This window comes from Pongo abelii, chromosome 6 (assembly GCF_028885655.2).
Source record: "Pongo abelii isolate AG06213 chromosome 6, NHGRI_mPonAbe1-v2.0_pri, whole genome shotgun sequence".
Classification (NCBI taxonomy): domain Eukaryota; kingdom Metazoa; phylum Chordata; class Mammalia; order Primates; family Hominidae; genus Pongo; species Pongo abelii.
In genome coordinates, this window is record NC_071991.2 from 156,225,004 (window position 1) to 156,249,575 (window position 24,572).

Below are 24,572 nucleotides of genomic sequence, written 5' to 3' on the forward strand. Positions count from 1 at the left end.
GGTAGCTGCCAGGGGCTAGGGGAGGGAGGATGGGAGCTAGTGTTTAGGGCCACAGAGTTTCCGTTTCAGAAGACGAAAAAGTTCTAGAGATGGATGGTGGTACTGGTGGTACAATAATGTGAATGTACTTAATACCACTGAGCTGAAAGTGTAAAATAGTAAATTGTTATATATATTCTACCACATTTTAAAAATACTTTTTATTAATATGAAAAAACGGCTTCAAATGAACCAAATTGATTCATATGTAACTACCTGCCAAAACAAAGCCCATAGCTATTCAACAACGTAACATTCATAATGTTCTAATAAAAAATTACTAGAATTATCTACTTTCAAGATTTTTCCTCTTCACATCATGGTGAAGTAGCAAGGGACTGAATTTACCCTCCAGCCTGACCAAACAATAAACCACACAAATTTGAAATGAGTTTTCTGACACTGGATAACAGGCAGCAGGACTCAGGTTCCTGAGGGGATGAAACAAATGAGGTAGGTCCTACGGTCACATCAGGTACTCTCTGGAAGCAGTTTCCAGGCAGGGAGGAGACACACAGGGTCTGGTGGCCTCATTATGTTAAGAAGAGAGAGACAGAATGGAGTTTGGGAAGGTCAAGAGAGCTAAAATCTACAGGGTAGGATACCCAAGAAAGGGAGCTAAGAAAAGAACCATTTAAAGATCTGCAGAGGGGTTCACTTGAGTCTTTGGCTGAGTTCTGAACTATGCAAACAGGAGAGAAATAACTAGACCAGGGAAAGAATCACCAGGCTGGTGTAGACAGAATAGTTCCTGGAGACCATACAGGGCTAAGAACAGTTTACATACCCACTAGCAAGACTAGGAGGACCTTGCAATGTATGGGAGAGTTGGCCAGTCTTTAGCACCCAGAAGGGTATTCCTTTAGTACCCAGAAGGGTATTCCTTTAGTACCCAGAGGGTATTGATTTAGTAGTAGGAATAAGCTAGTCTTAGAGTAAAGGTTGCTCTATACCGACACTAACAAAGCTTAAAAGTAATCCTCAAAAGGATCCAACTGATTCCAGGTAACTTAACCATATGCCAGGAACAAACTCTAACACTGTTTAAAGGTATACAACAAAAGCCAGCAAACAATGATATAAAATTTATGATGTCCATCAACTATTCAAAAATCTATTCAAAAATGTCTAGTAATTCAAAAATTACTAGAAACACAAAACAATAACAACAACAAAAAAGTAACCAATAGCTAGGAGAAACCAGAAAAGATACAGACCAGAAATGACTGAATGAACAGATAAGGACATTAAAACAGCTATTATAAATACATAATATATGGTTTAAAAAGGTAGAGAAAAAAATGAACTTAATGAGGAGCTACTAAAATGACTCAAAAGTAGCTCCTGGAAGTGAAAAATACACAAAGAGGAAAAAACGGGAAAGAAATAAAAAGAGCACGAAGAAGCCACGGAAAACACCAAGCAGGATAACGCACATGTAATTGGAGCTAAGAAAGGGGAAGGTAAGGGAAAGGTTGTTGAAGAAATAATGGATGAAGATTTTTCTTTTCTTTTTTTTTTTTTTTTTTTTTTGCCATTCGGAGTCAACTTTTATTGAGCACCTCCTATATTCCAGAACCAAAAACATGTTTGTTCCTTACAAAATTCTCAAAGCCACCCTTTAAGGTAAGTAATAGTATGTTCTACTTAACAGATGAGAAAACTAAGAATCAGACTGATAGAACTTCCTCAACATCATAGGCAGAAACATAATTATATTGACTGCCAATTTTAAGAAAACATCTATTTGTCACATTTGTGTCATTACTAAAGTCTTTGCTTTTACAGTTTTCTTAAAATCATGTGAATATAAACAGTATTTTTATTTACATTACCATCACTTCTCTTTCCTAAGAGAAATTCTTTGTCTCCCTAAGATCATGACCACTTATGTACAATTTCTTGCTTATAAATTTTAATAAAATATACATAAGTGTGAATGTACAGTATTAAGTATTACTCTATATTCTGGAATTTAACAATGAATAAGCACACATTTTAAAGGCCACACCTACTAAGAAACAGATACAAACTGTGATTTCTAAAATATATTTAAAATTAACCTCATTAAAATTTTTGGTTTATAAATATAACTGTATAAATACAGAACATTTAGCTTAGATGACTATGTATTTGATGGTTAGCCACATATAAGTTACCGAAACACATATTCTTTCAAGTTTGAAGTACCTCTCCTAAGAACTGGGCTAATGGGTGGTTCCTTAGTTTAGTTCAACTGGAATAAAATTATAAAAGTTCTATCTTGGCCAGGCACAGTGGCTCACGCCTGTAATCCCGGCACTTTGGAAGGCCGAGGCAGGTGGATCACCTGGGGTCAGGAGTTCGAGACCAGCCTGGCCAACATGGTGAAACCCTGTTTCTACTGAAAATACAAAAATAAGCTGGATGTGGTGGTGTGCGCCTGTAATCCCCGCTACTCGGGAGGCTGAGGCAGGAGAATCACTTGAACCTGGGAGGCGGAGGCTGCAGTGAGCTGAGATCAGGCCACTGCACTCCAGCCTGGGTTATAGAACGAGACTCCATCTCAAAAAAAAAAAAAAAAGGTTTATCTTCCTTTCTATCACAGATAATATAACTGTAATATGTAACTACAGCCAAAAGGTCAAACACCGCAGAATTCAATAAATATTGAAAATAATACATAGTTAATATCATCAAATTCTAGCCAACTTCTAGTATTAAGTATATATTATCTTACAGAAAATGTGTTCTAATAGAAATATCTTAATAAAAAGGGAAGGAACTATAAAGAAGCAGACAATTAGAAATCTAGTAAGTGCTTATTTTACAAATTAGGCATTGAGGCACAATCATAAGTAACTTGCCCAAGTCATATGCCAGTGGTAGAGCCAGGACTGATTCCTGAACCTGACTTCCAGCCTGTGCTCTTTGAACAATTCTTTGTTTTCTCATATTATAACTGAATCCTTTTATGTGCTAAATTTTAATTTGGAAAATTATCAAGTAATAAAACTGCTTTTCTCTCCAGCCCAACTCTCTGGTCTTTCTTAAATGAGCATTACAAGAATAGGATACAGTTCATAACTTCACAACGCTCTCATGGGTTCATTAAGATGAGAACTTTATACAGGAAAAAGTTCACTTTACATGTAGTTTGGTTTGGCTGGAAAAAGCTTATTTAACAGCCATAGTTTTAAAACCTAGTTATTCTATATCATAGTGACTTCATATGTTGTAAAACGGTTTTCTATAATCTTGACATTTTCTTCAGATAGCCAGTTTTCCTGCTTTAGCTGCCTTATAAGAGCTTCCAAAGACTTCGATCTACCTAGAGTTTGTTGCTCTTTTAACTCTAGAAGAGTTATCTTTGAATGCAGCTTAGAGACTTTCTGCCAAAGATGCTCCTTATTTACATCTTGTCTGCAGTAAGAATGTTCAATTTGTAAAACTTCGGTCCCACAGTCTACATCCTCATACAAGGAGTCTTCGATGCCTATGTCTCCCACTTCCCTGGTTTCTTTTTGTGCAGATATAAAAGAATTAACTGAAGGTCTAGAATTTTCGGCAGGTACAAAAATGGCAATAACAGATTCTTTATTTGTGTTTAATTCTTCAACTGTTTGATTAATTGTGCTGAATAAGAATGGATTTTCCTGTGCTGACTTTATTTCCATGGAATTACTTGTAAAGTTTGGATTAGCAAGATGACTAGAAGTTACTTCAAGAACTTCTTGGGTTTCCAAAGATTGACGAATACTTTCTGAATTCGAAGTTGTCAAAGTCATAGTTGTAGAATTTAGATTCTCAAAACATGTGTGAAAACCACCTCTATCTGTATCTTGGTTAACTGATGTTTCCAAGGTAGATTCTGGTTTCCCAGTATGTTGTTTAACTAGATTAAGAGTTAACATGTTATTTTGTATACTTCCTGTTTGGGAGCTGGTGGCTTTACCAAGGAAGATGAATGAAGTAATTCTGGATGTTGAGGGAGCACATTTGTGTTAACTATATTTTTCTTTGTCTCATTTAATACAACTGATTCTTCTGACTTGGCTTTTGGGCATACTTCTTTCTCATCTTCCAAGTTTTTCTTCTGGGATTTTTTTTTAGAAGGGTCTTTTCCCTGATTGTCTTCAGGCAAAGAAAACATTGTTGGAACTGCACTTTGTTTTAAATATCGAATGCCCCATCTGATGTCAAGAGAGTCAGGAGTAAAATGGTCGCTACATAGAAACTGGTATTTACTGGGAACCCATGAATCTCGCTTCATATTCTTTAACCACTTTTCCAGTCTTTCTTTGTCATGTAGAGGAAATGGATAAAAACTCAGCTTCCGGTCTTTATTGTTTTGTCCCTGGCGTTCTTACAACAAATCGCTGCGCAATAGCGGGGCATCACTCGGGTGAGGCCCCGGGAGACCGGGGCCGGCGACGGGTGCAGGGTGGCCCTCCTCACTAAGGCTGCGCCACAGGTCCAGAAGATTTTTCAGATTTAATAACTAAAAGTCAACACATTCAAGAATTCTAATAAAGACTGAGCAGAAGAAACATGAGGAGAACCACACCCAAATACATAATCAAATTGCTAAAAACCAGTGATAGGCCATGTGTTAGCTCATGCCTATAATCCCAGCACTTTGGGAGACCGAGGCAGGTGGATCACTTGAGGTCAGGAGTTCAAGACCAGCCTGGACAACATGGTGAAACCCCGTCTCTACTAAAAATACAAAAATTAGCTGGGCTTGGTGGTGCATGCCTGTAATCCCAGCTACTCAGGAGGATGAGGCAGGAGAATCGCTTGAACCCGGGAGGCAGAGGTTGCAGTGAGCCAAGATCACGCCACTGTACTCCAGCCTGGGATGACAGAGCAAAACTCCGTCTCAAAACAAAACGAAACAAACAAACAAACAAAAAAGTGATAAAGAGATCATGAAGGCAGACAGAGACACAAAGGTGGGACTGGCAGTAGGATGCTCATCAGTAACCAAACAAGCCACAGTAAAACATGCTTAAACTCCTGGGAGAAAAATATCAACACAGGATTCTCTTTCTAGCAAAAATACCTCAGAAACCAACCTAGGCAAGATGGCAAATCCCTGTCCTTTCTTTTTTTTGAGACAAAGTTTCGCTCTTGTCACTCAGGCTGGAGCACAATGGAGTGATCTTGGCTCACTGCAACCTCCGCCTCCTGGGTTCAAGCGATTCTCCTGCCTCAGCCTCCCGAGTAGCTGGGATTACAGGCGCCCGCCACCACGCCTGGCTAATTTTTGTATTTCAGTAAAGACAAGCTTTCACCATGTTGACCAGGCTGGTCTTGAACTCCTGACCTCAGGTAATCCACCTGCCTCAGCCTCCCAGAGTGCTGGGATTACAGGCATGAGCCACCACGCCCGGCCCAAATCCCTGTCTCTACAAAAAAAAAAAAAAGCCAGATGTGGCGGTACATGCCAGTAGCTCCAGCTGCTTGGGAGGCTGAGGCAGGAGGACTACTTGAGCCCAGAAGGGCAAGGCTGCAGTGAACCATGATTGCGCCTGGGTGACAGAGCAAGACACTGTCTCTAAAAAATTTTTTAAACCTTCAAAAATGAAGGCAAAATACTCTACCAGATAATCAAAAGCCGAGAAAACTCATAACTAGCAGATTTATGCTAAAGAGATATTAAAGAAAGCTCTTTAGAAGAAAGAAAATGATACCATATGGAAATCTGAAACTGCACAAAGGAAAGAACATTGCCAGAAATAGTGAATATGTGGATAAACTTAAAAGACAATTTTCTCTCATGTTTAAATCTTTCACAAAGTTAATTAACAGTTTAAAACAAAAATAATGACAATGAATTTTGAGAATAACATATGTAGAAGTAAAATGTATGACAATGATAGCACAGTGAACAGAAGGTGGAGGTAAGCTGCTAAGTTTGTGTGCAACTCATGAAGGGATACAATATTTTTTGAAGGTAGATACGTTAGTTAATAGATGCAGGCCAGGCGCGGTGGCTCATGCCTGTAATCCCAGCACCTTGGGAGGCCGAGGCAGGCAGATCATGAGGTCAGGAGTTCGAGACCAGCCTGGCCAAAATAGTGAAACCCCATCTCTACTAAAAATACAAAAAAATTAGCCGGGCATGGTAGCAGGCAGCTGTAATCCCAGCTACTCGAGAGGTTGAGGCAGGAGAATCGCTTGAACCCAGAAGGCGGAGGTTGCAGTGAGCCAAGATCACCCACTGCACTCCAGCCCAGATGACAGTGTGAGACTCCATCTCAAAAAAAAAAAAAAAAAAATGCATAAAAAGAATTTGACAAAATTTTAACACCTACTCATGGAAAAAAAAAAATTCTCAGAAAACTAGGAATAGAGAGGCACTTCCTCATCCTGATAAAATGCGTCTATAAACAACCTACAGTTTATTGAGCTGTGGAAGACTGAATGCTGTGCTGTGGAGACCAGAACAAGGCGAGAGTGCCTGCTCACAGCACTTCCAGACTACATTTTACTGGAGGTTCTCACCGGCACAAAAAGGAAAAGCAATAAAAGCATCCAGACTGGAAAGGAAGATGTAAATGGCATTTATTTTTAGATAACCTGATCGTCTGAGTAGAAAATATGAGAGTCTATAAATAAACTACCACAAGTCATCAATGAGCTTAGAAAAGTAGAATACAAAGTCAACATACAAAAAGAAACTGCCTTCCTCTATTTCAGTATAAACAATTAGAAGTTGAAAATTTAAAAATACTACCATTTACAACAGCTCCATAGAACACAAAATACGTAGGGATAAATTTAATAAAACATATGGAAGACCTATATCATGAAAATGACAAAATATTGGGAGAAATTAAATGTCTGAAGAACTAGACCATGGTCATGGATCAGACGACTCAACACTGTTGAGTGTCAATTCTCCCTGGGCCCGAGCAGCTTAGCAGCCTAGCCTCAAACCGTGTTTCAAACTGTTTTTTCTTTTCCTTTTCCGCTTCTCCATCCCAGTCTCAAGATATAACTTTGAGACAAACTGCATATGTGTTACCTTTCACCTTGAAATACAGCCTTGGAATGTGCTGTGAACCGCCACTCCCTTTCATTTTTATTTTTGGAAACAGTCTCGCTCTGTCACCCAGGCTGGAGTTCGCTCAGTCACCCAGGCTGGAGTACAGTGGTGCAATCTTCGCTCACTGCAACCACCACCCCCTGGGTTCCAGTGATTCTCCTGCCTCAGACTCCCAAGTAGCTGGGATTACAGGCGTGTGCCACCACGCCTGGCTAATTTTTTGTATTTTTAGTAGAGACGGGGTTTCACCATGGTGGCCAGGCTGGTCTGGAACTCCTGACCTCAGGCAATCCACCTACCTCAGCCTCCCAAAGTGCTGGGATTACAGTCGTGAGCCACCGAACCCAGGCCCTCCACTCTTCTTTCTTTTCCCACTGTATGCTCCCATGCTTTATGCACATTTATTTACCCAGATACTAGTTAAGCACGCACCATGCTCTCTTATCTGGCCACTTATTTGCTTAGAAGCTTCAGGGGTCGGGTCCTAAAAGGGACTAGGCAACTCCGGAATTCTCTTTCCAACAAAAGATTACTTCAAGGCCAGAACCCTCTCCTGGCTGAAGAGTGACTACAAGATTGACTGTGATTAATTTATAACCTGATAGGATGCACAATGGTGCCGGCCCCTTCACCAAATGGGACAATAATTCAAGAAGGGCCACTGAAGCAAGTCACGCCACCTGGCACCTCTTAGCCCGCCTTGCCTCTTCTGCATTCCAAACTCTTTCTGTAAAACCCTGCGTTCCCTCCAGAAACTGAAGAGTGGAACTGCTCTTCCCCTTGCCTGCACAAATAATAAAGGAATATCACTCTGTCTCATCATAACTTATTATTTTGCCTTCTTTCCATAAGTGGCCGGACTCTTTTTGCGAGTTAATCCCCAGCTTGATCTGTAAATTTAGTGTAACCACAATCAGAATTGTACTGCATGTTTTCGTCTATAGAAATTGACAAATTGATTCTACAATGTATATGAAAAGGCAAAGGAGCTAGAAAAGCCAAAACCACATCAAAAAACAGAGAGCCAATTGGGGACTTGCAATTCACAATTTTAAGACACAGGTACGGCTCAAATAAAAAGGACCCTGGGAACTGGCATAAGGATGGCCACAGCTCAGTGCACAGAACAGACTCCAGAAAGAGCCCACACATGTATAGCCAACTGCATCTTGACGAAGACGCAAGGGGATTTCATGGAGAAAGAAAGGGTGCAGGAACAACTGGATAATCATATGGGGAAAAACCAAAAACAACAAACTGAACTTGGACTCCACATCCAAGATTAACTTAAAATGGATTACACACCTAATCATAACAGCTAAAACATAAACTTACACAGCAGAGCTTCTCAACATCACACCATTGACCACTGGGCTGGAATGACTCTTTGTTGCAAGGGCTGTCCTGTGCCTCCTACCGGAGGCATTTTGTGGCAACCCAGCCCGCCAAGACACCTGTGCCACTGACGGAAAGGGGGGCAAACTCATGCCCAGCTGAGCCCTGCTGGTCTAGATGAAGGGCAGGTCCAGCGATGTGTTATGGAGTTCCTTGATAAAAATATTACCTTCTAATGGTGCAGGGACAACTAGATATCCATATGGCATAAAGAAATAAATAAATCTTTACCTCACACCATACATAAACACTAATTTAAAATGGATCACAGACCTAAACACAAGAGCAGAGCTTTTAGGTTTCAATAAGGAGATAATAAAAGCAGCCAGAGACACCAATGTAGAAATAACAGCAAGATTCTCATCAGTTAACTACGCAAGCCAAAATAAAACATGTTATTTCATACAGGACAACAAATAAACATGGTTTTTTACATGTCTTTTTATATAGAACACAAAAAGCACAAACTACAAGAGTATAATTGATAAACAGGACTTCTTCAAAATTAAAATTTCCTATTTGAAAGACACCATTTTAAAAAATTAAAATAGGGCCAGGTGCGATGGCTCACACCTGTAATCCCAGCACAGAGGTCAGGAGTTTGAGACCAGCCTGGCCAACATGGTGAAACCCCATCTCTACTAAAAATACACACACACACAAAATTAGTCAGGCATGGTGACACCCACCTCTAATTCCAGCTATTCGGGAGGTTGAGACAGGAGAATTGCATGAACCCAGGAGGCAGAGGTTGCAGTGAGCCACGAACGCGCCATTGCACTCCAGCCTGGGTGACAGAGCGAGACTCGGTCTCAAAAATAAAATATAAAATAAAATAAAATAAAAATAGGAACCACATACTGTAATACCTAACCCCAATAAAAGACTTGTATCCAGAACATCTAAAGAAGGCTTAAAACGCAACAAGACAAACAATGCAATAATACAACAAAAACAGATGAGAGACTTGAGCTGGTATTTCACCAAAACAGATACATAAGTGAAGTGTGCAGCATCAGTCCTCGGGCAACACAAATTTAAGACACCATGAGTTACCACTACACAACCAACAGAATGAAGATAAAAACACTGAAAATAACCATTATAAGGGAGGATGTGGAGGAACTGATAGGAATATAAAATGTTACAACTATGGAAAACAGTTTGTGAGATTTGTTAAAAAGTTAAACGTAGACTTAACATATTAACCAGAACTTCCACTCCAAGAAACTGACCCAGTGAAACAAGCCCACACAGACTTGTATACATGAAGGTTCCTAGCGACTTTATCTGCAATAGCCAAATGACCATCAACAGACATAAACAGCCAAAGGGAAATCAATAGGTGAATGGGTAAATAGCCAAACAACCATCAACAGGTGAATGGATAAACAGCCAAACGACCCTCAACAGGTGAATGGCTAAGCCACCACAGTGTGGATGAACCTCAAGACTGTGACAGTGTGGGGCCGGGTCCCAGCAGCCATTGTAACAAACTTCAGATGTTTCTGACGCATATTAAAGCCTGAAAACCACTGATCTAGACAATCAGAATAATTTAAATTACAATTATTACTGTCTTTGGCCACCCAACATCTATTTATTTTTTTGTTCTGGGATCTCTCCCCTTGAGTCTTGGTGAGTGGTGAAGAATGTCTCCTGATGCAGGGAATATTTAAATGTTTAAAGTGGTGAGTATTTGCCTTCCCGGCCACGCAGCCAGGATTCTGCCAGTCTTTGGCTGAGGAGTGAGTGCCACAGCAGGGGTAGGGCAGCTCCCAACCTCTCCCTCTAGCTGGGTGCAGAAGTAACATTGGTGTTGGAACATTGCAGGCGAATTCTGGGAGCAGAAATGCTAATTAAAATGTCAAGTGCCTGGTGGCAATCACAGGGATTCATCCTCAGACTAGCTTTGAGTTATGGCTTTCAACTGTCAAGACTGAGTTCTCCCAAAGACACTGGGGGCTTAAACAATGTAGGCTCAAGAATGTAGCTCAAAACTGTAGATCCTCACAGTCCAACATGGCAATGAGAGCTCCATCCATCACAACCCCATTCCAGGCAAAATGTAAGAAAGGTAAAGATACACAGATAACTTTTAAGGTGCCCATGACAACTTCACTATTATCTTACTGGAAGCACCTGGACACATGCCCACATGTAGGTGCAAGCAATGCTGGTGAATGTGGTCTTTATTCAAGAGGGGCATGTACCCAGAGACAAAATCAGAGATAGTATTTCTGTGGAAAAAGACGAGAATGAATAACAGGGGAGAGACCAGCAATCTCTCCCTCACATACTCAAATTGCCAGTCTTAGATTTGCACTAACCCTTCCAAATAAATGACTCTATCTGATAGAACTGTATTTCCGTTATCAATGTCACTCACTAATTCAGAATATGGTTTAGTCAGCCAAGATGTCTAGAAAGTCATATTTTCAAAATTATCTAAATTAAGCTGTAATATTATTCCACTCCCCACCTTCCATTTCTCAGATCCCTTGGCAAAACCTTACCCTGAATGCTCGTAACTACAGTAAGTAGTCCACTTTTTGTACCCTCTTAGAGAAATACAGGCACAGAAACACTGGCATTTCTTTACTTTTTTGCTCAGGGGCTGAGGACAGAACAAGCACGAAATTTAAGCTGCACTAATTTCCAACCAACTACGAGGTGGTCCATGAGGGCCCACAGGATCAACCGTGACACAGAATCTTTGACTAAGAGGGCCAGGAGCAGGGGGCCATGAAACAAATGGCATCCACCAGGTGGGCGAGAGGTCAGGGCGGCATAGGAGGCTGTCAGCACCACTGCTACCAGAACAGCTCTCAGAAAGAAAAGACCAGAGTAACAGTGATTTGCCTTTCGGCTGAGCTACTTGGTGTCTGTGCTGCTCACGTTCACAGCCACAGGACCCATCCCAATACCCATAGAGGCAACATGAAGGTTGGACCCGGAAACTGCTGTGGGCCCTGCCCTGGGCTCTCCACTCAGGGAGTATCACAGCACCTCACTCCTGGCCATAAAGGTGGATTTTAATACTTTCTCTTTTTTTTTTGAGACAGAGTCTTGCTCTGTCGCCCAGGCTGGGGTGCAGTGACGCGATGTCAGCTCACTGCAATCTCTGCTTCCTGAGTAGCTGGGATTACAGGCATTCACCACCACACCCAGCTAATTTTGTATTTTTAGTAGAGATGGGGTTTCACCATGTTGTCTAGGCTGGTCTTAAACTCCTGACCTCAAGTGATCTGCCTGCCTCAGCCTCCCAAAGTGCTGGATTACAGGCGTGTGCCACTGCGCCGAGCCCCTAATACTTTCAAATAAACAAATGGATGTTGTCATTGCTTTATTACTCATAGTTTCCAAGCAATATTACATATATAAAAGTCATTTTAAAAACAACCAGGTTTGCTAGAAAAGTGTTTTTTCTTGGAATCATGGATTTCTACACCACTCATACCTGGAGTCCTTTATATTAAATATATTATTTACGCAGGCACTAGGCAAAATTGAAGAAGTTTTGAGTTATCTCCTCCATAACCCCCACCTTCCCACACTCCCACAAAAAAATCCCACCCTTTCCCTATTATATGGGTTATTAACGTTAAAAACAATAGGAAAATACACAGGCATTTCATTTTGAATCCCTTTTCCCTATTTTTACATGTCTGGAGATGTTGGCTTGGTTATGAATTCAAAAGTTCTCCCAGAGTTCTTGATGATGATTCATAGAGAAATCTGAAACACAAATAAAGAAATATTTAGCTACAGAAAAAAGTGACAAAATTATCCAAATGTACATTTTCAAAAATATAATCTAAAAATGGTTTGCAACCGTGCATTTAAAAACAAAGTTGAAATAATCTATAGATGTTTCATTAATTGTTTCTCGTATGTAAAATGGAGTCAGAATCCCCACAGGAGTCAGGACACATGGCACTGGAGCACAGGCTTGGGTTGACGGTGGACACCAAGCACTGCCAGGCAATGAAACGTGCTCACTGGGCAGTGTGCTATGCTGGTGAGCAAACAGGACGTGTGCTCTTCCTTTCCAGCACCCACAGTTCTGAGCCTATTTCTCTATTACACAAGAAAACAAGATAAATAAAAACTATGTGACCTACCAAGATACTCTACTACCATGACATTTACCTACTACCTCTAATAACCTGAGGCCTTTAGAAAAACCTCACCTTCCCACTCCCCTGCCCTGCATCCCTGCCCCTCAAGGCGAGACTCTTCCTCCTCACGTCCTCCCCATCCCCACCTAGGCCGCGGCTTTGGCTGAGATCACTGAGTACTTTTCCTTGCCAGACGTTGTCCTCACTTCCCTGGCAGTGTGCCTATTTTAAGAATCATTATTAGACAGGTAGCATATCACTGTTCCTTTAAATACACATATTCACAAAGTACGTGGCTCACCATGACTTCCCTTTTTTACTGTCCCACAGCTCCTACATGGTTCCAATGCATGCTTGTTCGATTACAGTGCACTCCAAAGCAGTCTCCTCAGAGAAGCAATACAGAAAAGCTCATCTCTGAATTCCTCCTGGACACAAATATCTACCTTTCACTCCAAATGAATCTCAGCGAGATTTAAAACTCTTACAATCCTATTGTCTTCCTGTGTCCAGCACTGCAAGTGAGACTCATGTCTACCTGGTCTTCACCTTTGGAGACAGACTGCATCTACCACAGTCCCTGTAACGTCAATGCCAGTCGCATGCGTCATTTTACATTTTCCAGTAATCACATTGAAAGAAGGTAAAGAGTACAATGGATCAAGACCTTGTTTCTTTTTATTTTTTTAAGCAAAATTCATCTTAATATATTTTATTTAACCCAATATACCCAAAATGCTTCAATTTGTAATCAATATAAAATTATTTATAACATAGTTTACATTCTCTTTTCCATATTGTCTTCAAAACCTGCATGCACTTTATATGAGGGCCACACTCAGCTTAGACTCACCAGGTTTCATGTGTTCAGCAGCCACTGTATTGGCCTGCATGAATCTAGAAAAATTTTAAGATTTTCTCTTTATTCTTGGAATTTAGGAATTTTATCCATAATTATTTACCTGTGATTTTTTTTTCCCATCAATCCAGAATTTAGTGAAAGAAAAAAGGGAATCTGCATATATTTCTTTAGCTCTGGGGAATTTTTTCCTATCGTTGTTGAATCACTGCTTCTCCTTGATATTAGGTCTCTCGGGCCTTTTCCCCCAAGTCTATCCCCCCCATCCTCGTGACCTCTCCTCGTGAGTATTTATGTTCTATGTTCTGAGACATCTCTCCAAATTGACCTTTCTGGAATTTGACCATCAACAGGGACCATCTCTGCAGTGTGTCTGTGACACTTTAGCTCTAGACTGTCCTTTTGGGGTTACAGTTGACTCTTCTTCAAAGACTCTTATTACTCACCCACCACTATCACTCTGGAAACACCTGGGCCACCCTCTGTGTGGTTATTTCTGCCCATGTTGAACTAGGGGTGAGGGCATAGCTATGTGGAGGCCGCCATGCAGCGACACAGGAGACTCTGGGTGCCCCACAGCTCCTTCACTCTCCCAGCCTCGCTGGGTCTCTACTGGACCTGCTGCCTTAGGGTCTCCTGCCCATTCCCTGAGTCCCCCAAGGAGAAGAGAGTGCTCTCTGTCCACAGCCCAGGTTCCGCCCACCTGTCAGCCCAGCAACTGCTTGGCTCAGCAGCAGTGCAGCCAGAGTCAAGACGGAGGGGAACAGGGCCCAGGAAGTCATGAACCCTCCAAAATCTAAAATTAGTTTTTTTTTTTTTTGAGACAGGGTCACGCTCAGTCACCCAGGCTGAAGTGCAGCAGTGAGATCACAGCTCACTGCAGCCTTGACCTCTTGGGCTCAAGCAATCCTCCCAGCTCACCCTCCCAAGTAGCTGGGACTATGGGGCACACCACCACACCCAGCTGATTTGTTTGTATTTTTTGTAGAGATGGGGTTTCACCACGTTACCCAGTCTGGTCGTGAACTCAGCTTAAGCAATCTGCCCGCCTCAGCCTCCCAAAGTGTTGGGATTACAGACACCATACCTGGCCTAAAATTAATTTTTAATTACTCAAAAATAATATTGTCTCCTTAAGTGAACATGAATTTAAAAATACTTTAGATAAAAATGTTACGTTAAAAGTACAGTTAACCCTCACTATCTGTGGGAGATGTGTTCCAGGACCCCCCAGATACTAAAATCCACAGATGTTCAAGTCCCTGGTGTAGTGTTTGCATAATAGTCTACCCACATCCTCCTGTATGCTTTAAATCATCTCTAGACTACTTATAATACCTAATACAAGGTAAATGCTGTGGTAATAATTGTTATACTATATTGTCTATATACTATATCATCTATATTGTTATACTATACTAATAGTTTTATACTATATACTATATTGTTTATACTATACTCTTATATTAGGGAACAATGACAAGGAAAAGTCTGTTCATATTCAGTACAGGCACAACCATCCATTTTTGTCCCAAATATTGTCAAACTATGGTTGGTTGGATTTACGAACGTGGAACCCATGGATACGGAGGGCCAAGTGTTCTCATTTACCAGGTAGTAAAGAGCTACTCACACTGATCTAAGTCTAGACTGGCAACAAGAATGACTCTTTATTGTTCCCCTTTAATAGACAAGCTAACTGAGGCAGAAGTGGTAAAGCAAACTGCCCATGGCCACTCAGCTGGGAAGGGCAGTTTGGGTTTAAACCCAGGCCATTTTTCTCCTGCTACTGAAACACTACTGCAACACTAAAAAGATATTCCACATACTTCAAATTTACTCATTCTTCTATTACCTGAAGAAAGAATTGAACACACTATGTAAACCAGAGAAATAAGAACTACTAAAGAACAAATGAAGAAAACAAAATGAAGGAATTTTAAAGTTGGAAGGGACAGTGACAAAAAGCTTAGACAAAAAGCTCCCTGGGCCAGGGCTCTCCTGATGTGTAACAAGACACACAGACCAGACCATGTGCAAGTCCCCTCAGCACCAACGTCTGTAAAATGTGTCAAACACGAGGACTCAAAACTTCGCCACCTTTCCTTCTGTCTATGTCAGGTTAGGATCACATGTTGGTGATCACAGCCACAAGAAACACAGCAGAATCAATTTTCTGAGAAAAACAATAAGATAAAAAGACGGTGTCTGTATTTATTAAAGGGTGGTTTTATATACGAATACTTTTAAATTATCCACACCAAGTTCACTGGGTATGGATGATAGAAGCATACCACTAAATAAGCTATAAAAAGCATCCAGCCTCAAATTCGTTTTAAAAAGACTGTCAAAATTAAACCAGAATAAAATGAATTGATATTCATTTATCAATACCTGATAACAAAAGAGAGGCCACTTTTTCAAGGAGTACTCTTTCCCTTCAAGGTTTAATGTTGGCACCTACATTATTGTACTATTAAAGTTGCCTGCAAGTAGAGGCACAATTAATATTGGCAAGTAATTTGCTTGTAATATGATTAGTGAGGAAAATTCATGAGGTAACACAAACCTTAAGAAATATATTATTTATATTTGTAATCTATTTCAAATTACAAATTTATTACTATCTTGATACAATTAATGAAAGCAATAAATTTAACATACTTGACATTTAAATGCACCAGTGCATGGGCAAATGCATGTTGTTTCTCCTCAGAAAATGTCCAGTTTACAATATGCTATATGGGATGAGGCAATTAAAATGCAATGAGATGCCGATTTTTATTTAGCACCCAAAAGACCGGTCAACAGAATACTAGCCCTGAAAACCAGATTAGTTGTTAAGAAAACATGCACTTTTAAATCAAGCTCCACTGCCTAAAATATTAATTGGAGCAAGGGGTTCCCAGATTCTTAAAGATGTTTACTTGCTTTAATGTCTCTAGTCCAACATTAAATCAATAATATTTTAAAATACAGTCTTAAATCTTAATTGTTTATCTTCCGTTAGACTGATTTTTCTTGTTTCATCAATTTGTCAGACTGATTTTTTTAGACACTGGTTTCTCTATAGTTTGCTTCTTGCATATTTAAGTAAGAAGCCAATATTTCACAGTCCCGACCTATTTATCTTCTAGGATGTTTCCTTCTTAAAGGGAGGAGCTCTTTTTCATCTGTGTATCAGCTTAGTAGAGAGGACGGCATGCAGGTGAAGAATGGAGAAACAAAACGCTCCATCCCCAGAGTTCTATTCATGTCCTTTTCCACATTGTAAGTTCTGAATTTCTCCGGTCTTTTCTTCTCTCAATGTAACTAACATAATTCAAGTAGTTAGCCTGAAACTAAGTGTAAGTGGAAATGCAAGGCATTCCTAGTAAGAAACCAATGTTTCTCTTCCCTTTCATCTTCAGAATAGTATACACTATTCTATATCCAAATAAGCCTTCCTTGGCAACATTATTTCTTTTTTTTTTTTTTTTGAGATGGAGTTTCACTCTTAATGCCCAGGCTGGAGTGCAATGGCTCGATCTAGGCTCACCGCAACCTCCGCCTTCCGAGTTCAAGTGATTCTCCTGCATCAGCCTCCCAAGTACCTGAGACTACAGGCATGTGCCACCATACCCAGCTAATTTTTGTACTTTTAGTAGAGACGGAGTTTCTCCATGTTGGTCAGGCTGGTCTTGAACTCCCAACCTCAGGTGATCCACCTGCCTCAGCCTCCCAAAGTGCTGGGATTACAGGCATAAGCCGCTGCGCCCAGCCAACATTATTTCTAATACAGAAAAATGCTTGGACTTTTGAGGTCGTTACTACATCCTGTGAAAACTAACATTCTTACAGTTGGTAATTCTGGTCATCTTATTTAATATTTGTGTCTGATGAACCATTTACATCATTGCCACTTATTTTCTGAAATGCACAAGTGCTCCTCTGTCATCCCCAAATCAGACCACTGCCCTAAAAACAAGCTCCTAAGGCCAATAGTCTATTGGGTTTCTTCTTCTTCTTCTTCTTCTTTTTATTTTTTATTTTTGAGACGGAGCCTTGCTCTGTTGCCCAGGCTGGAATGCAGTGATGTGATCTTGGCTCACTACAAGCTCCGCCTCCCGGGTTCATGCCATTCTCCTGCCTCAGCCTCCCGAGTAACTGGGACTACAGGCGCCTGCCACCTCGCCTGGCTAATTTTTTATATTATTAGTAGAGACGGGGTTTCACCGTGTTAGCCAGGATGGTCTTGATCTCCTGACCTCGTGATCCACCTGCCTTGGCCTCCCAAAGTGCTGAGAGGGTTTCTTCTTAAAATATAAAGTTGCATAGTCTAACCTGATTAAAACTAGCATAGTGGACACTCAATCATTTTTAGCATAAAGTACATAATTGAATGCATTTCATTCACTCAGTCGCTAGGAGCCCAAACCCACCCACCTGCTTTAGTGCCCAGTTCAACGTCCCATCACCATGGGGTACTGGAAGGTCACTGGGGAAGGAGGGGACTTTCTCCAGGTTTCCGTAAGGCCCTCCTTTCTCCAGCAGACTCTGACAGCACAAGCAGCACACCAGACAACCACCCCCACACGCCCCCACCCGATCCGAGCCATACACAGGAGCCTGCAGGACTCAAGAGAGTAGGCTTTCCAGCTCTGGCTCCAGCAGCTCCCCCAGCACCTCCCCTGGGATGGCTCCACATCCCCCCGGCCCGCCACCCACCCACATGAGTGGATGTCCTCAGGTCCCACAGAAGGCCACTAGCAATTTCCTCCACGTAGGAAGCCAGGTCTCCCTGTCTGGGTGGGGGCTCCTTCCTTGGCAGCGCTCACCTAGGGTTGGAGGTGTTCTCTTCATCTGCTAGTCCTGTATTCTCTAGAGTTCTCTTTAACTCTCACTAGCCAATAACCCATCGTGCCAACTCCCTATAAAAATCCCTGACACTCGGCTGGGCACGGTGGCTCACCCCTGTAATCCCAGCACTTTGGGAGGCTGAGGCGGGTGGATCACTTGAGGCCAGGAGTTCAAGACCAGCCTGGCCAACATGGTGAAACTCCGTCTCTACTAAAAACACAAAAATTAGCCGGGCATGGTGGCGCATGCCTGTAATCTCAGCTACTCGGGAGGCTGATGCACAAGAATTACTTGAACCTGGGAAGCAAAGGTTGCAGTGAGCCAAGATCATACCACTGCACTACAGCCTAGGTAACAGAGGGAGACTCTGTCTCAAAAACAAACAAAAAAATCCCTGACACTGAGCTTTCCCTATCCGAATCACTGCGTGGTTTTGGTCTCCTCCTGGAACCTGACAAACACACAGAAAAACATTGTTTTTCGTTTGTTTGTTTTTGAGACAAGTCTTGCTCTGTTGCCAAGACTGGAGTGCGGTGACACAATCTCAACCCACTGCAACCTCCGCCTCAAGCAATCCTCCCACCTCAGCTGTCCATGTAGCTGGGACTATAGGCACATGCCACCACACCTGTCTAATATTTGTATTTTTTGTAGAGATGAGGTCTCGCTGTGTTGCTCAAACTGGTCTTGAACCCCTGAGCTCAAGCAATCCACCCACCTTAGCCTCCCATAGTGTTGGGATTACAGACGTGAGCCACTATGCCCAGCCAACATTGTTATCTCAGTACCTGACAAAGTGGACTAAAGAGAGACCCTTTATTAAAATAAAAGGGTCAATTAATCAAGAACATACAGCAGTTCTAAACTTATATGCACCTAGTAACAGGACCATAAAACATATAATGCAAAAGCAGTCCTAAATAAGATACTTAGACAAATTCACAAGCATAATGAGAAATGTAACGCAAGTCTCTGCAGAATAAGTAACAAAAAATCAGTAAATACATAGAAAAGCTGAGGTAACACAATTAACGAATGTGAACTGATCATGTGGCACTCCACCTATCTAAAACACACACTCCTATGCACAAACACTCACAAATGCTGTGTGTGAGCCACAGAGCCAGTATCAGACGTACAATAAAAAAAGACAAAAAAGAAATGGTGTTAAAACCCACAGTAAACATAAACATCATATCAAGTATAATACCACACACACTTTGCTCTTCATCTGGACAATGCCCAAAATTATACTGAGGTGTTGGGGTGGGCTGATACCTTCAAACAGGGAGAGAGGGGCCATGTTCAGGAGGTGTATTCCTTGATTTAGGTGGTGACTGAATTTTTTTTTTTTAAGACAGGGTCTCACTCTGTCACCCAGGCTGGAATGCAGTGACGTGATCTCGGCTCACTGCAGCCTCAACCTCCTGGGCTCAAGCGATCCTCCCACCTCAGCCTCTTGAGTAGCTGGGACCACAGGTGCGTGCCACAATGTCCAACTAATTTCTGTATTTTTTGTGGAGACAGGGTTTTGCCACATTGCCCAGGCTGGTTGTGAACTCCTAGACTCAAGCAATTCACCTGCCTTGGCCTTCCAAAGTGCTGGGATTACAGCTGTAAGCCACCGCACCTGGCCTGTGACTGCATTTTATGACAATTAATTCAGTGGTACACATATTATTTACATTCTTTTCCATATGTATATCTCAATGAGTAAATTCTATTCTATTAAAATTAATAAACAAAGAAAAACCACAAGCCATTTTGTTAATAAATTTAAAAATCTAGACCAACGCAAGAAATTGTAAATTACCAAAATTTATTCAGGCAGTAATAGGAAATCAGACCCAACTACTAACATAAAAGAAATAGGGAAAAGTCATCCCAAATTTCTGGGGGTATGTTGCTCCACAGCATCAGATGTAATTTAAACTGTTCCACAACACTGAAAAGGGAGAAGTTACCAACTAATGCTGAGAACAAAACTGGTAGAGGTCCTACTGAAAAAACAAAAACAAAACACTACAAAACAAAACAACCAACAACCATTTAATCTTATTTCAAACCTAATGCAAACATTCTCAAATAAAATATTAGCAAACAGAATTCAAAAATGCGGCTGTTTTGATAGAACGAAATATCCAAGACCTGTGAGACAACTGTAAAAGGTGTTAACATGTATAATAAGAATTTCAGAAGAGAGAAAGGAACAAAAGAAATATTTCAGACAATAATAACTGAGAATTTATCCAGGAAGCTCAGAGAATACTGAATAGAATAAACGCCAAAAAAAAAAAGAAAAGAAAAGAAAACTACACCTAGGCATATCATATTCAACCTACAGAAAAATCAAACAAAGAAAAAGTATTGAGAGAAACCAGATAGGGAAAAATACACCTTATCTACTGAGGATCAAAAAAGAATTCTATCCTATTTCTCAGATACCACACGAGCCAAGAAGAGAGTATAGGGAAATGTTTAAAGTACAGAGAGTGGCCGGGCATGGGGGCTCACCATTGTAATCCCAGCAATTTGGGAGGCTGAGGCGAGTAGATCAATTGAGACCAAGAATTCGAGACCAGCCTGGGCAACATGGTGAAACCCTGTCTCCACTAATACAAAAATTAGCTGGGTGTGGTGGCGATGTGCCTGTAATATCAGCTACTCAGCAGGCTGAGGAACAAGAATCGTTTGAACTTAGGAGGCGGAGGTTGCAGTGAACTGAGATCACACCACTGCATTCCACCCTAAGCAACAGAGCAAGACTCTTGTCTCAAAAAATAATAATAATAAATTAAATAAAGTACAGAGAGAAAAAAATTCATCAACCTAGAATTATAAACTACATAACATTATCCCTGCAAAGAAATAAAGTAAAAGTAAAAGACTCTCTGACAAACCAAAATTAAGAGAATTAGTTGCCAGTAGACATGCCTTGAAAGAAGCATTAAAAGAAGTTCTCTGGAGGGAAGGAAAAGAATATAGGTCGGAATTTGGATCAACACAAACAAAGGAGAAGCATCAAAGAAGGAGTAAGTGAAGGTAAATAAAAACTTTTATTTTTCTTATTCTTAAATGACCTAAGATGCAGTTTGTTCAAAATAATAATAGCAACAATATATTCAATTATGTATGCTTATGTCTGCTTATACCTAAGCAAAATGAATGACAGCAACGATACAAGGAACGAGAGGCAAGGATTAGGATTATTTTGTTATTATAGGGTACTCACCCTACCTGCAAAGTGGTATAGTGTCATCTGAAAGCAAACGTGGATTAGTTATAAATGAAAACTCCAACTCTAAAGCAACCACTAAGAAAGATAAAAACAAATAAAAATTCCAACTCTAAAGCAACCACTAAGAAAGGTTAAAAAAAAAAAAAAAAAGGATAACTGATATGCTAGGAAAGAAAACGGCATCATAAAATGTTCAGTTAAAACCACAAAAGACAGAAAAGGAGTGGAAGACAGAAATAGGAACAAATAACAAGGGGAACAAATAGAAGACAATAACAAATATGGTGGATATTAATCCAACTATATCAAAAATCACTTTGAATATGGTATATATGCACCAATTTTAAGACAGATTGTCAGAGAAGATCAAAAAACATGACCCATTTATATACTGTCTATAAAAAAAACCACTTTAAATATAAAGACATATATAGATAAAAATTACATTAGCTGGGTCTGGTGGTGTGTGCCTGCAGTCCTAGCCAACTGGGACTGAGGCAGAAGGACAGATTGAGCCCAGGAGTCCAGGAGTTAGAGCCCAGTCTGGGCAACATAGCAACTCCTCATATCTTGAAAAAAAAAAAAAGGAAATGAATGGAAAAAGATATACCATGCTTATTCTAATCAAAACAAAGCAGGAGTAGTAGTATTAATTTCAGGCAGAGCAGAATTCACAGTAAGAAGAATTATCAGAGATAAAAAAGAGCATTACAAAATGAAAAGATGGTAACAATCATCAATGTGTGGACCTAACAACAGAGCATCAAACTATGTGAGGCAAAAACTGACAGAACTGCAAAAAGTACTAGATAAGTCAGTTATTATAGCTGGAGACTATAACACCCTCTATCAGCTCCAACAGGTAGAAAATTAGGAAGGACATAGTTCAACCCAACAACATTGTCAATTGGATATAATGGACATCTACAGACTACTTCATCCAGCAACAGTAGAATACACATTCTCCTCATGCTCACATGGAACACTCACCAAGAGAGAACACATTCTGAGCCATAAGACATACCTCCACGAATTTAAAAGAACAGAAATAATATAATGTCTGCTCTCAGGCTACAATGGAATTAAAACAGAAATCAATAACAGAAAGCTGGAAAAATCCCCAACCACTTGGAGATTAAACAACGCAACTAAATAGGTCAAAGAGGAAATCACAAGAGAAATTTAAAAATATTTTGAACTAAATAAAAATGACAGCACAGTTAATCAAAAATTTGTGAGATGAATAAAATGAAAGCAAGAATGATGGAAAGGCCAAACATGGTGGCTCACACTGGTAATCTCAGAACTTTAGGAGGCCGCAGGAGGATTGTTTGAGACCAGGAGTTCAAGGACAGCTTGGGCAAACATAGTGAGACCCCACCTCTGCAAAAAAATTTTTTCATCAGCTGTGCATGGTGGCACTTCTGTAGTTCTAGCTACTTGGGAGGCTGAGATGGGAGAATCGCTTGAGCCTGGGAGGTTAAAGCTGTGATCGTGCCACTACACTCCAGCCTGGGTGACAAAGCAAGACTCCATCTCAAAACAAAAAACAAAACAATAAAAACTGATGGGAAGAAAAAGGACAAAAAGATAAATAGAAAAAAAAAGTTTTTTAATGCGGGATGAAGCAGTACTTAGAGGAAAATGTATAGCATTGAAAGTACATATTAGAAAAGAAGAAAAATCTAAAATCAATCATCTAAACTTCCACCTCCGGAAAACAGAAAAAGAAGAGCAAATTAAATCCTAAGTAAGAAAAACAGAAACAGTAAAATCTAGAGCATAAATTAATATACTTGAAAATAAGAAATCAACAGAAAAAAAATAAATGAAACCAAAAGCTAGTTCTCTGAAAATATCAATAAAAATTGATAAACCTTTAGCCAGACTAAGCTCTTCAGCTTCCAGAGTAGCTGGGATTACAGAAGCTTGCCACCACACCCAGCTAATTATTTTATTTTTATTTATTTTTTTTCAAAACAGACTCTTGCTCTGTTGCCCAGGCTAGAGTGCAGTAGTGCAATCTCAGCTCACTGCAACCTCCACCTCCCAGGTTCAAGCAATTCTTCTGCTTCAGCCTCCCAAGCAGCTGGAATTACACCTGCCACCATGCCCAGCTAATTTTTGTAATTTTTAGTAGAGACAGGGTTTCACCATGTTGGCCAGGCTGGTCTTGAACTCCCGACCTCAGGTGATCCACCCACCTCGGCCTCCCAAAGTGCTGGGGTAACAGGCCTAATTTTTGTATTTTTAGTAGAGACAGGGTTTTACCATGTTGGCCAGGCTGGTCTCAAACTCCTAGCCTCATGAGATCCGCCTGCTTTGGCCTCCCAAAGTGCTGGGCTATAGGCATGAGTCACCGTGCCCAGCCTAATTTTTGTATTTTTAGTAGAGATGGGGTTTTACCATGTTGGCCAGGCTGGTCTCGAACTCCTGGATTACAGGCGTGAGTTACCGTGCCCAGCCTACAAACCAAATTTTCTAGTGAAGTGAGCATTAAGTGTATTGTGTCTATAGAACAAGCCGACAGTCTATAAAAAGCCACGCTTTGGAAGTTTATTCACAAATTAGGAGTTTCTGATTTGGAAAACCTTTCTCCAGAGGAAATAGCTATGGAGAGTGGTTTGTTTCCCAGGCAAAGGTGAATTTCCTAGTGCAGAGCTTTACAACGCTTCACCTATTTGGCTCATAAAATAGCAAGAAAACATTTTTTGTGGTTGATCTAAAAGTCAAACACAATTCAAAACCGAGTCTATAGTAAAATGCAGAGCATACCAAAAAGCACACAGCAGCAAAAACACCCAGCTGCAAAGCAGCCCTACGAATACACTGGTAGCCTGAAGGCTGTGTGTAGCAATGGGCTGTCCAGCAAGGGGGAAATTAGACACATCTCAGAGGCTCTGGAGGGACCGCCCATCCCCATGTGGGTATTTGTCCGCCAGGTGTCTATCCTTGGGAAACGCCCATGGTTTCAATAATGCAGCAACCACCAAAAATAATGTCTGATTTTAAAACCAAATAAAATAAGTTTGTATGCCCTCACTTTTC

At 40.7% G+C, this 24,572-nt stretch overlaps 2 protein-coding genes across 7 annotated transcripts in view; both read right to left on the reverse strand.

Annotated features, from left to right (window-relative positions):
• Positions 1-1,539: 1,539 nt before the first annotated feature.
• On the reverse strand, positions 1,540-5,198 carry LOC100439363 (THAP domain-containing protein 5-like). The gene is given in 3 exon segments (XM_063726248.1): positions 1,540-3,955; positions 3,958-4,380; positions 4,383-5,198. Coding segments are annotated over 3 exon segments (1,182 nt in total). The 5' UTR covers positions 4,417-5,198; the 3' UTR covers positions 1,540-3,230.
• Positions 5,199-11,798: 6,600 nt separating this feature from the next.
• NCAPG2 (non-SMC condensin II complex subunit G2) overlaps positions 11,799-24,572 on the reverse strand; it is a 71,831-nt gene continuing 59,057 nt past the window's right edge. For all 6 annotated transcript variants that reach the window (XM_024250085.3, XM_054560098.2, XM_024250086.3 and 3 more), the window contains one exon: positions 11,799-12,205. In XM_024250085.3, coding sequence (XP_024105853.2) covers positions 12,154-12,205 — 52 coding nt within the window. In that variant the 3' untranslated portion in view covers positions 11,799-12,153. The remainder of the gene's footprint in view (positions 12,206-24,572) is intronic.